The sequence below is a fragment of the Dendropsophus ebraccatus genome, chromosome 14 (assembly GCF_027789765.1).
Source record: "Dendropsophus ebraccatus isolate aDenEbr1 chromosome 14, aDenEbr1.pat, whole genome shotgun sequence".
NCBI lineage: Eukaryota > Metazoa > Chordata > Amphibia > Anura > Hylidae > Dendropsophus > Dendropsophus ebraccatus.
The window spans coordinates 17,266,775-17,279,368 of record NC_091467.1 but is presented as its reverse complement, the minus strand read 5'-3'; the positions used below and the strand labels follow the sequence as shown (position 1 = coordinate 17,279,368).

The following is a 12,594-nucleotide window of genomic DNA, read 5'->3' as shown; positions in this document are numbered from 1 at the left end:
GGTGGGGGAGTAGGCAAGTAGTTGGCAGGTGGGCTGCACTTCTATTGGGGGATCCGTACCGTGATCCTCCTCCGCACCAAGACATGTTCTATTTTTTGCGCCGCTGAGGGGTCGCGGCATGGATTGTTTGAATGGATCCTAAAATTGCCTGCCGATCCGCGGCCACGTGTGAATGCAGCCTTAGGGTTGTATCCAACATCTCCAGTCATCGGAAGTCAAATGCCAAATGAACAATTCAAAAGCGTTCCGTAAATTCGCTCATCGCTATTGGCCACACATCTCTTGCTTAATCGACTATGATGTAGTCGACCCAGTGATCACCCACGCTTCCCCGGAAGTACAATCATTCTGATCATTAAACGAGCGGCAATCCTATAGATCGAGCATGGGTCTGCCTGCATAAAGGCAAAAAAACTAAACAAACATAAAACCTATCTAACACCATCCATAGCATAGACATGTGTTCTTCCACAAGTTATTGGATAAAAACCTCTGTCCTCTTGCGTAACCAATACACACAATCCAGATGGTGAACCTGCCCGAGACATGTGAATATGGATGTCCCAATGATACCTGGAAAAAAAAAAAGGTTCCCTTTATTCTGCACCTACAATGGCTATCGCCCAGGGCAAAGTAACAAAACTGTAAAGTGTAGCAACACTCGCCTTGGCAGATTTCCCGGAATGGTTGCCATAGCAACAGCAGTTTTACCTAAATAAAGTTTACGTACGGATGGAACCCAGCTGCTGTACGTATATGCAACAATGTTTCACTTTGCTGAGAATTGTTAACAAATGGTTAATAGGAACCCTGCAAACTCCTTTCTACAATCCCCTCATATATTTTCCTCTACGATTTGCCGTCCTGCTGGGTAAATTTCCCTAGCGACACATCGGATTGCACCCGGTCATTTTGGTAGGGTTGACATCATCGTTCACCATTACTGACTCCGCTTCTCGTCTATTGTGGCTTTAGTAATCTACATCGATAGCCAAGGACAATGGCGAGAAGCGCATCTACCATCTAAGCACGCTTCCAGGCCGTCAGACTGTTAAATCATTCATTATAGACCAGCGGCTATTACCTGAATTAATAATTCATGGGAAGGATTCAGTCATCGGCAATTTGTTAATATGACAACTTAACTGCGACTTTTACCATTGCCTTATTTAATGTTCTATAGGATTTCACGGGACATTGCTCGGATGATGAGGTTATTATAGCGTAAAAAACAATTATAGTACGGAATAACCATATGCAAGGTATATAGAGGTACTTACGTTTCTGTTGGTCATCTGGACACCAGGACTGCTCATCTCGAATGATTCCTCCTCTTCCTCTTTTTCCCCATATTCCCTGCCCAGGAGGGTAAACCCATGCCTGCAGCAAACCCACCACCAGAATCCTTGTAAAGGCATTCAGAAGGGCCCCTCCACCTCTCTCCCCCCCAGCCTGTTCTCCGGCTGAGGTGGCTCACATCTGACAATCTTCAGCCCCCAACTGAGAATAAAGACTGCAACAGTTTCAGATGCAACGTAGCCGAGATATCTGTCAAATAAAAGGAAGACGGAGAAAGAGACCCCCTTGGCAGTCAATGATGGAAATAAGTGGGATGGTGCCACCAAATAGATTAGGGGAAGACCGTTCTAAGTAAAAATCCAAAGAGAAGGATCCAGCGTTAGGAATGGTTTGACAAGCCAGGGGTGGGCAGACAACCCCCCCACCAGGGTTGGATCAGGGTCCGTCACCGGAAGATTGGGACACTCTTTTCTTCTTTATCAGCCTTTGGTTGGAAGGAGGGGTCTTGGCATCTGGTGGTGCCCACATCTGCAACCACCACAGTCTCACAACTGGCAGCAAGGCATGATCTCTCCCCGGCTAAGACTTCTCAGTGTTGGGTGTACTAGTGGTATTCGGATAATAGTCCAAAAGCAGGAATGCACATCTGGAATTAGAAGGCACGGATTACGATGGACCTTTTATAAGGGTTAGGCCACCATCCAGCTGCAGATAAAAAGGTTGAAAAGGCCAGATGTACAGTATACTCCTGCCAAGTCTAGTGCACAGTAACTCTCGACTTTTTACTTGGATTATATCATCCCCTTTAAATCCGGTAGTTGCTCCATAGAAATTCAATGAATCTAAAAAATGTTTAAAATTTTTTTTAGAATTTTATGGGGGGAAGAAAAAAAAATAAGAGATCCGAATGAAGACGTGACTGCAGCTGTGTCTGTAACTACTTCCTGATGAACAAGGAGAGAGAAGGAAAAGAGTGGAGGGAGAATAAAAGGGAGGGAGTGGGAGGAGGGTGCTACAGCATAGGGAGGGAGGCTGCCCTTCCTCCTCCTGTACATTATACAGGGAGATGCCTGACACTCACTGCCATGTGGAGGGGGATGGGATCGACGACTGACCAATGTCAGGGAGCCTACGGGTGGCTGCCACCAATAGCAGTGCGGAGGTGTGTCGCCAGGTTGTGCAAAACCCTGCTCTGAGTCTACAGCTTGTTGCATCATGTGCCCCTTGGCAGAACACAGGCGAGGAGGGGGGCAGCCAGCTGCAGCATGGTGCTGCCCCTGCATTTAACCCCTCGTTTAAAAGCCCAAGTGCAGATAAAGTGTACATACCAACGTTAGATGACTAGTTGGTGTACTACAGATCCCAGTACGTTCTACAAAATTTTATCCTTACACAACCTATAATAAGGGTCAATCCGATACCATGCGGAGCAGCCTATGTACACATTAATAATAATCTATAATTATGTTCGTCAATGTTTGCGAAGAAATCGTACGAATAGCAATATCTATTATACTGACGGAATAGAATAGCTATAGGTAAATGTCATACCTAGTATGTTATTGATCCTGTCCAGCCAGTTAGGGCTGACAAATGGAATTACATAACTATCTGCTGCTTTAAACAAGTCTAAAAAGGTAAAAAAGAGAAAAAAAAAAGCCCCGGAGCTGAACATGAAAAAATGTGTCGTGTCATTTTCATATGAAGCATTTTGCATTTCGGCTCCAAACTGAGAACACAGCATAGTCTGTTATAGGAGGAATGACTGTAACAAAGCCATGCTGAAGAAGCGCACGGTCTGCGCCTTACTGCTAGGGTCCTATTACACGGGCCAATGGGGGCCCGATAATAACTGTGAACGAACTCCGGCGCTCGTTTACTGGGCCTATTACACGGCCTGATTATCGTTTAACAAGGGCTGCAGGGACATCGATAATTCGCCCAATCGATCGTTTACCAATTTTAAAGCAACAATTTTGTTTTTATAACAATCAGCGTTTAGACTAATAAATCGTTAGAACAATCGTTAGAAAAATCGTTATTGCGATCATTTTTAAGATCGCTTAAACCCATCTTACACATAGGGTGAATCTACACAAAGCGATTGGCGAAATTTTAGCCAACGATCAATGACGATTTGAGAACATGTTGAAAGATCACAATTAACTATTTCTTGCTCGTCGCTTGATCGTTTGCTGTGTTTACACGAGCCGATTATCCCTCAAATACGATCAATATTACGAAAAGTCGAACGATAATCGCTCCGTGTAAAAGCACCATTACACGGCCTAAAAATCGTTTAACAAGGGCTGCATGGACATTGTTACCGATGTCCTTGCAGTCCTTGATTAAACTCTATACATTACCTACCCAAGTTACAAGTTATGGGCATTAGATTTAGATTTAGGTTTCTCCCTGTGGTGGGGCGGTTGTTTTTCGCCTTCCTGGATCAACACAGCAGGATTCACCTAGGTTGAACCTGATGGACTCTTGTCTTCTTTCAACCTTATTTACTATGTTACTATGGTAGAGCGCAAGAGGAGCCCTGCAGCCTGGATAGGTGATGTATAGAGTTTCGAAATCGTCATCCGCCGACCGTGCACCGTTATTACACTAAGCGATGCGCAGTCAGCACCCGTCAAATCGGCTGATCGTTGTGCTTATTACACAGAGCGATAATCGGCCGGATAGGGCTGATTTGTCTCATTATCGTGTTCCAGATGGGGTGGAAATCATGCAATGTTGCTGCACCAATTGGGGGGGAAATGGACAGGGCCGGCGTCAGCACCCGGCTTACTTGGGCAAGTGCCGGGGGCCCACAGCATCTCAAGGGGCCCCCGGCACTTGCTTCCCCTGAGATGCAGGGCCACTGGACACCCCTGGAGTGGTACCGGCCACTGCCTCCCCCCACCTCATCCCCTGAAAAGTTAATGCACTGGGTATGTCCCAGTAAGCTCCGCCCCCATCGCAGCAAGCCTCGCCCCTGGCACTGTGGAGGATTAGCCGCGCTGTAGGTAAGGAGCTGCTGCACACTACAGATGGCCAAACATGGAAGGCTTGTCATATATAACTCAACAACTCCTTGAGAAAGGAAATGTGTTGGAGGGTGAGGCTCAGGGGCAATGTTATTGTGGGAACGCATAACTTTCTGCTCTTCTGTGGTCAATGTAATGCTGTGATGAGGCAAAGAAGACTGCACTGACCCTCACAGTTATATCTGCCACTTGCACTTTACATGGATGAGCTGAGTATTGTTTAACCTGGAGTCCATTAATTATATATAATCAATGTGATCATGAGGTTTCTACCCCACTAAGTATTAATCCACATTGCAGATTAATTGGCAATTGTATAGTAGTCAGTATAATAGTGGTCACCCAGCTTTCCTAGCATCTTTTATAGTAGTCAGTATATGGAGGTCACCCAGCTTTCCCAGCATCTTGTATAATGGAGGTCACCCAGCTTTCCCAGCATCTTCTTTCTGAAGTAGTCCAGTCTTAACAATGATGCCACATGATTTGCTATACAAAGGAGCCCGCTGAGGCTCTGTCGCCCATGGGCCCACAAAAGCCTCGAGCCGGCCCTGGAAATGGAGGTATGGTTTCCACTGTGTTTGTAATGCATACTTTATGTGGAAACTCAGCCTTATACGGACCGAGCAGATCCCTATAACCAGAGCCAATCTCATTGATCGACAATTTTTTCTTTCAAATTAACTGGTGTCAGAAAGTGACGGAGACTTGTAATTTTCTTTCCAGTCTGACACATTGCTCTCTGCTGCCACCTCTGTCCATGTCAGGAACTGTTCAGAGCAGCAGCCTTTAGGCAGGTCTATTCACACGTCAGTATATTTTTCACTCCGCAAATTTGAGTATTGATATTTGATATTGATATTTTTCATCCTCAAAATTCAATCCATATTGCATCCGTATTTTTTTGCTGATCTGCAAAAATGAAAAAGTGTAATTAACAATAAACTAGTCACTATTTGTGGATCCGTATTTTTTTGTGCATCGCATCCGCAAAATATTGGATCCCGTAGAGATCTATTGGTATGTCCGTCGAGGAATTTTAGTCATCACTAATGCCTGTCCTTTTTTTTTTCCGCCATGATTCACGGCCCTGTACGCACCTACGGATTTGTGAATGACACCACTGAAATACACTGACCCTATTTTCTGTCCTAAATTGCGGATCCGCAATTGCGCACAGAATTGCGGAAGTGTGAATAGGGCCTTACATGGCACAACTTATCAAGCAGCCGGGCCGCACGGACACCCAAAAAATTGACATGTTGGTCATACGGCGGAATTCAACGCGAATATCACTGAGTCTGCGACGAAGCGGAGGCTGCATGGTGGAATCCGCTTGTAGTCTCTGTGCATATCCCGTAAGCCTCTATTACACGGGGCGACACAGAGGAGCAAACGAGCGTTGTCAGCGCTCGTTTGCTCCTTGTTCCCCACTTGCTGCCGGCGGCAGCGAGCAAGTAGGAGCAGGGGGGGGGGGCACGGGGAGCTGCCCGGGTGATCGCTAGATCGCCGGGCAGCCCATAGAGCAGTGATTTTCAACCAGTGTGCCGCGGCACATGGTCGGGTGTGCCGCGGGGAAAGTTCCCCAAACTATGGTGCCCCTGTGTTTTGTTCCCCGGCAATGCGCAGCGATCAGTGGCGGATTATAATGTGGGCGGTTGCGTGGTGCGCTGCGGCGGGCCGTGATGCACGCATCCAATCAACGTGTGCGCTACGGTCCGCCGCAGCGCACCACGCTCCCGGTCTCCGCTGATTGGAGGAGCATGTCCGGTCCTACGGGCGGCCAGTAGGTGAGGTGGACAGCAGCGGCGACGATCTCGGAGGAGGTGAGGAGGAAGGGGGGGGGGAGAGAAACCTGGGGATGGGGGAGAGAAACAGCGGAGAGAAGCAGGGGGGAGAGAAGTTTGGTGGAGAGAAGCAGGGGGGAGAGAAGTATGGTGGAGAGAAGCACAGGAGAGAAGCATGGGGGAGAGAAGCAGGGGGAGAAGTATGGTGGAGAGAAGCACAGGAGAGAAGCATGGGGGAGAGAAGCACAGGAGAGAAGCACAGGAGAGAAGCAGGGGGGAGAAGTATGGTGGAGAGAAGCACAGGAGAGAAGCATGGGGGAGAGAAGCACTGGAGAGAAGCATGGGGGAGAGAAGCACAGGAGAGAAGCAGGGGGGAGAAGTATGGTGGAGAGAAGCAGGGGGGAGAAGTATGGTGGAGAGAAGGAGGGTGGAGAAGTAGGGGTTGAGAGAAGTATGGTGGAGAGAAGCACAGGAGAGAAGCAGGGGGGGAGAGAAGTATGGTGGAGAGAAGCACAGGAGAGAAGCATGGAGGAGAGAAGCACAGGAGAGAAGCAGGGGGGAGAAGTATGGTGGAGAGAAGCACAGGAGAGAAGCATGGGGGAGAGAAGCACAGGAGAGAAGCAGGGGGGAGAAGTATGGTGGAGAGAAGCACAGGAGAGAAGCAGGGGGGAGAAGTATGGTGGAGAGAAGCATGGGGGAGAGAAGCATGGGGGAGAGAAGCACAGGAGAGAAGCAGGGGGGATAAGTATGATGGAGAGAAGCACAGGAGAGAAGCAGGGGGGAGAAGTATGGTGGAGAGAAGCACAGGAGAGAAGCATGGGGGAGAGAAGCACAGGAGAGAAGCAGGGGGGAGAAGTATGGTGAAGAGAAGCATAGGAGAGAAGCAGGGGGGAGAAGTATGGTGGAGAGAAGCATAGGAGAGAAGCACAGGGGGGAGAAGAAAACAGGCCCAGGTTTCACACTTAGTGAGTATAAATACATTTAGAATCTATATTATTAACTATATGTATAATATGTACTGTTTTAGTGTCATTTTGTGCCATTTTGGTTGGTGGTGTGCCCCGGGATTTTTTAAGTATAAAAAGTGTGCCGCGGCTCAAAAAAGGTTGAAAATCACTGCCATAGAGGATAGCGGCAGTCGCTGCTATCACAGTCGTTTGTCTTTCAACAAAAAGAAAGACAAACGACTGCAGCGATCAGTCGACATCGTTCATGTTGGCTGATCGTTGCCTTCTATTATGCTGCGTTTACACGGAACGATTATCGTTCGAATTTTCGCAATAACGATCGCATTTGTGCGATGATAATCGTTCCATGTAAAGACAGCAAACGACCAAGCGACGAGCAAGAAATCATTCATTTTGATATTTCAACATGTTCTAAAATCGTTGTTCGCTAAAAATTCGCAGATCGCTTTGTGTAAACAGTCTTTCAAAGATTCACCCTATGTAAAAGATGGGCTTAAGCGATCTTAAAAATGATCGCAATAACGATTTTTCTTACGAATCTTCTAACAATTTTTCCAACGATTTATTCGTCTAAACGCTGATCGTTATAAAAACCAAACCGTTGCTTTAAAATCGCTGAACGATTGATTGGGCGAATTATCGCTTCGCGTAAACGCAGCATCACACAAGACGATTATTGGCCGTAAGGCCCGATAATCGTTCCGTGTAATAGGTTATGTGCACAGTACAGGCCCTATCACGGACATCTATCCATATGATAAAACAATGTACACTACTTTCCTTGAACGTTCGATGTGTGCAGACATGCCCTCACATGTCCCATACCTAGTGTCCCATTTGAAATCAGACGTATTGTACTCTTCACACATTGTGGTAGCCTTAATGCGATTAAGAGAGTCATCAATTGTTTTATGGACTTAATAGGATCAACTTCTTAAAAAGTCAGACGGGCTTCCTGAGACAGCACTTTTCTCCTATAAAACAGAATGGGATTTTCCAGTCCACCCTACAGGCTGCTCGCTCCGCACACTAATTGCCATATATCTTTCAAAGGATTCCTTTACTTTCAAGTCTGGATTACCCTCCTACACTCTGATGGGACCCCAGAGACATCTGTAGGATCAACAATAGGATTTTTATGGGAATTCCTTAATCCGAGCCCAGGCCCCGTTGGTTTTGCGATGTGGAAATGGGGCTAACCACTGTAAAGAAACCACAGATACCTCAATATTTGGCAGGGTTCACTGCATATGTACTCAGCTGGCAATGTCAGCAGGATCCCCCGGTGTATCGTATATACATGGGAATAACTAAGAAATAAAGAGCCGCGTACGTACACAGCAGACAATTAAGCGATTGTGGAGGTGTAAAAGATGTCCCAAAGCAACACAGATTATCTGTTGGTCACGTCTTATGAGAAAAATCCCTATAACCAGACCCTTACACCGCACTGTAAAAAAATAAAATTATATTTATGATATATATATATATATATATATATATATATATATACTGTATATATATATATATATATATATATATATATATATATATATAGTGATTAGCAAGAGCTTAAAGGGGAACACCGGCACAAAATATTATGGTGCGTTTACACGAAACGATAATTGGCCCGATCGTACGATTAACGATGTCGGAGTAACGATATTTTTTTCATAACGATTAGCGTTTATACGGTACGATATATCGTACGGAAAATTCGTTTTGCGATCGCTTAAGCCTATCTCACACATTGGTTAAATCGGTGAACGACTGTTCACACGGAACGATCTGCGAATTTTTTACGAACGACGAACGACGATTTGATAACATGTTGAAAGATTAAAATGAACGATTTCTCGTTCGTCGTTTGATCGTTCGCTGCGTTTACACGTACGATTATCGTTCGAATTCGATGGTTATCGTGCAAATTCGCACGATAATCGTTACGTGTAAACGCACCTTTAATCTTTCAAATCAACTAGTTTCAGAAAGGTATGCAGATTAGTAATTTATTACTTTTTAAAAATCTCAAGTCTTCCAGTACTTATGTACTTCCTGCTGTATGTCCTGCAGGAAGACATGTTTTCTTTCCAGTCGGACACAGTGCTCTCTGCTGCCACCTCTGTCCATGTCAGGAACTGTCAAGGGCAGGAGAGGTTTTCTATCGGGGTTTGCTTCTGCTCTGGACAGTTCCTGACATGGACAAAGGTGGCAGCAGAGAGCACTGTGTCAGACTGGAAAGAATACACCACTTCCTGCAGGGCATACAGTAGCTGATAACTACTGGAAGACTGGAGATTTTTTATATATAAGTAATATACAAACCTATATAACTTTACGTCACCAGTTGATTTGAAAAAAAAAAAAAAAAAATCGCTGATCAGCCGAAGTGCGAGTATCATCAGCTGATTGATGTCTTTCAACGTGTCAAAATATGAAATATTAAAGAAAAGCGCTAGTGATGTTCATAAAGCCCTAACCACATGATTATCAAGCTATGTAATAGGCCCTGCAAGAACAGTGTAATAGACACAGGGTTAGGCTGTCTAATACAGCCTACGTCTATAAAAAAATCTCAATTCTTCCCATACTTATTAGCTGTTATATGTCCTACAGGATACAAAGAGATCAGTGAAAAAATTCCAATGAAGTACTTAATCAAGAGTCTCCACTGATGCCCCCAAAAATTGCCCCTGTGGCAACAGGCGAGAGATATCTGGCTATCCCGTGTTTTCAGACTCGCAACTGAGGCTCCACGGACTCTTGTTTTGCATATTTAAATTTTTGGGGGCATCAGTGGAGACTCTTGATTGAGTTTTTCATTGGAGTTTTTTCACTGATCTCCTTGAGTTCAGTGATTACTGTGTTTTGTTGGTTGATTTGTCATTGCCCCAACTAGCCAGAATCCTACCCCACACTGACGAGGGGCAAATTCCCCGAAACGGCTGTCTGTGGATGGAAGCCTGCCTTGGCAAGCTCTTGTCATGATCGCAATACTCGCACATTGAGTTAGACATTGACCAAAAGGGGCCACCCTGGTGTTTCCCTATTTATGTTCCAATACTCGCAACCGAGTGGGACTTTAGGGGTTACCTATCAGGGTGGTGTGGTGCTCTCCCCATCATGGAGGCACCCCGTGGCAACAGGCTAGAGATATCTGGCTATCCCATGTTTTGAGACTCGCAACTGAGGCTCCATGGACTCTTGTTTTGCGTATGTCCTACAGGAAATGTTTTATTTTCAGTCTGACACAGTGCTCTCTGCTGATGTGGTGTCCCACCTCGGGTGTTGCTGTTGGTTACACACTTCGTCAAAGTCTGTACTGATATGTGTAAGTGGTAATGTAGCAGTACCAAAGTTTTACCACTAGATGTCGCAAGTATGTGTGCCTAGATATTGCACGGCTGTAGAAGTAAAAGGGTTATTGTTTTTTTGTGTGTCACATGGATCTGTACACCAATGAGAGTTCTTTCTTCTTCTTTCCTATCACCTTTCTCTTTACATCTTTCGCATGCACTTCTTACCCACTCACAGCACAGCTTACATGCACTGTAGGAAGGAAGTCACATGGGTAGAGAAAGTGTAGGGTCTTTTGCCTTGGATTCTGTAGAGGGAGGACGCAAGCTAGAATGCTCCCTACAGCAGTCAGGTTGGGCCCTGGCTCTCGCAGCGCGGGTGTAATCAGAGAACTCTGACCACTCTGCTCATCCCAGGTAATAAGGTCTGGGGCTTGTGTCACCCTCTAGGACAGGTCACCCGACACAGGTGGGTAATAGGTGGTACAAAGACCAAAGAGTCTAAACACTGGCACAAGTATTGTCTTTACTTTCAAGAATTGTACCTCTTCTAGCTTTGAAGTTCCGGCAGAGCACAGTACTACTTGGGTTGGGACTCTCTCGACATCCTCCTCTCTACTCTTCTGATTCTTTTCTACCTCTCAGCACGCAACCCAGCCAGCATGGCTGTATCTTCTGCTCCACTCTCAGTAAAGATCTAGCCTTTCAAGTACCATATCAAGGCAAAGCTGTATTACCTGCTTCCTACATCAAGTAAACAGATTTTATTTATTGTAATGGGACTCTGTGGTTCTTCACTAAGCACCTACACAGTCAATACACCTCCCTTGGGTCATCTCCCCTTTCTGTGGGTGGCAGTATCAATAGTCCGGGTGGGTCACTATTCCACTCCGGACCACTGTGATAATTGCCCAAGGGACCCCGTAGCAACCCGGCAGGTTACTGTCCACAGGGGAAAAAGGTATAGCCAGGTGTACCACCATATCTGTGTGCCCAACCGGCACTGGTGTCACGACAGAACACAGGGCAGAGCTATACCTCGGCTAACCACTACATCAGTGGAGTCACGCTGTACCAGCTAACTCGTGTCCATCTGTCCGTCCCTGCTCACCAGCGGGGCTGTCACCACACTGACATCTCTGGTCGAGACGGGAACTGTCCAGAGCAGGAGAGGTTTCCTATGGGGATTCATAGAAAACTGAGACAAAGTTCCTGTCTCGGCCAGAGATGTCAGCAGAGAGCACTGTGTCAGACTGAAAATAAAACATTTCCCGCATGACATACAGCAGCTGATAAGTAATGAAAGACTGGAGATTTTTTTTTTTTAATAGAAGTAAATTACAAATCTCTGGCACTAGTTGATTTGAAAGGATTTTTTTGGTGAACTATCCCTTTAAGTAAACAGCAAGAAAATATCACCTAGCACTTTATACGCGTATTCACACTGGCACAAAAGTGCCATATATCACCATGATATTCACCTGCACACTAATAACACTGTGCATGCAATATAACCTCATGGCAAACACTATTTCTTACAAGCTCTGTATGTGTGACCATGGGAACTGGAATAACATTAATAATATATAGGAGCTTTTCCTGATCTATCGCCCTTAAAAGAGGCTTTGGTATTCATAATATACGATCAAACACACTATGAGGGAATTCAAAGTAAAAGGGGGAATATACAGTATATTTAGCACCTTCATGCATTCTCAGGCCATGTTCACATGGCGTAAGACACCGGCCATTCTGCGACCCGGCTGGGTCACGGAAGGGCCGGTGTCAGAAAAGATCATCCCGGGCGGTACTGCAGTTTCTGAATTCGAATGGGGGTGCATCTGGGTACGCCCGCATCCGAATTCCCCGCTGCACACAATGGAGCGTGCGGCCGGAGCCGCATGCTCCATTGTGTGAACAGACAGGTTCTCTGCTCCCGCTATTCAATGAATAGCGGCCACAGAAAACTGACATGTCAGGTTTTTGCGGCGCCGCTGGGGATCCCGGCCGGAGTGTATACTATGGGGGAGATTTATCAAACATGGTGTAAAGTGAAACTGGCTCAGTTGCCCCTAGCAACCAATCAGATTCCACCTTTCATTTTCCAAAGAGTCTGTGAGGAATTAAAGATGGAATCTGATTGGTTGCTAGGGGCAACTGAGCCAGTTTCACTTTACACCATGTTTGATAAATCTTCCCCTATGTGTATACA

At 45.9% G+C, this 12,594-nt stretch overlaps 1 protein-coding gene across 1 annotated transcript in view; it reads right to left on the bottom strand.

Moving 5' to 3' along the window:
* PLEKHH3 (pleckstrin homology, MyTH4 and FERM domain containing H3) overlaps window positions 1-2,241 on the bottom strand; it is a 67,315-nt gene extending 65,074 nt beyond the window's left edge. The window contains exon 1 of the mRNA XM_069953532.1: window positions 1,281-2,241. Coding sequence (XP_069809633.1) covers window positions 1,281-1,418 — 138 coding nt within the window. The 5' untranslated portion in view covers window positions 1,419-2,241. The remainder of the gene's footprint in view (window positions 1-1,280) is intronic.
* Window positions 2,242-12,594: the final 10,353 nt, after the last annotated feature.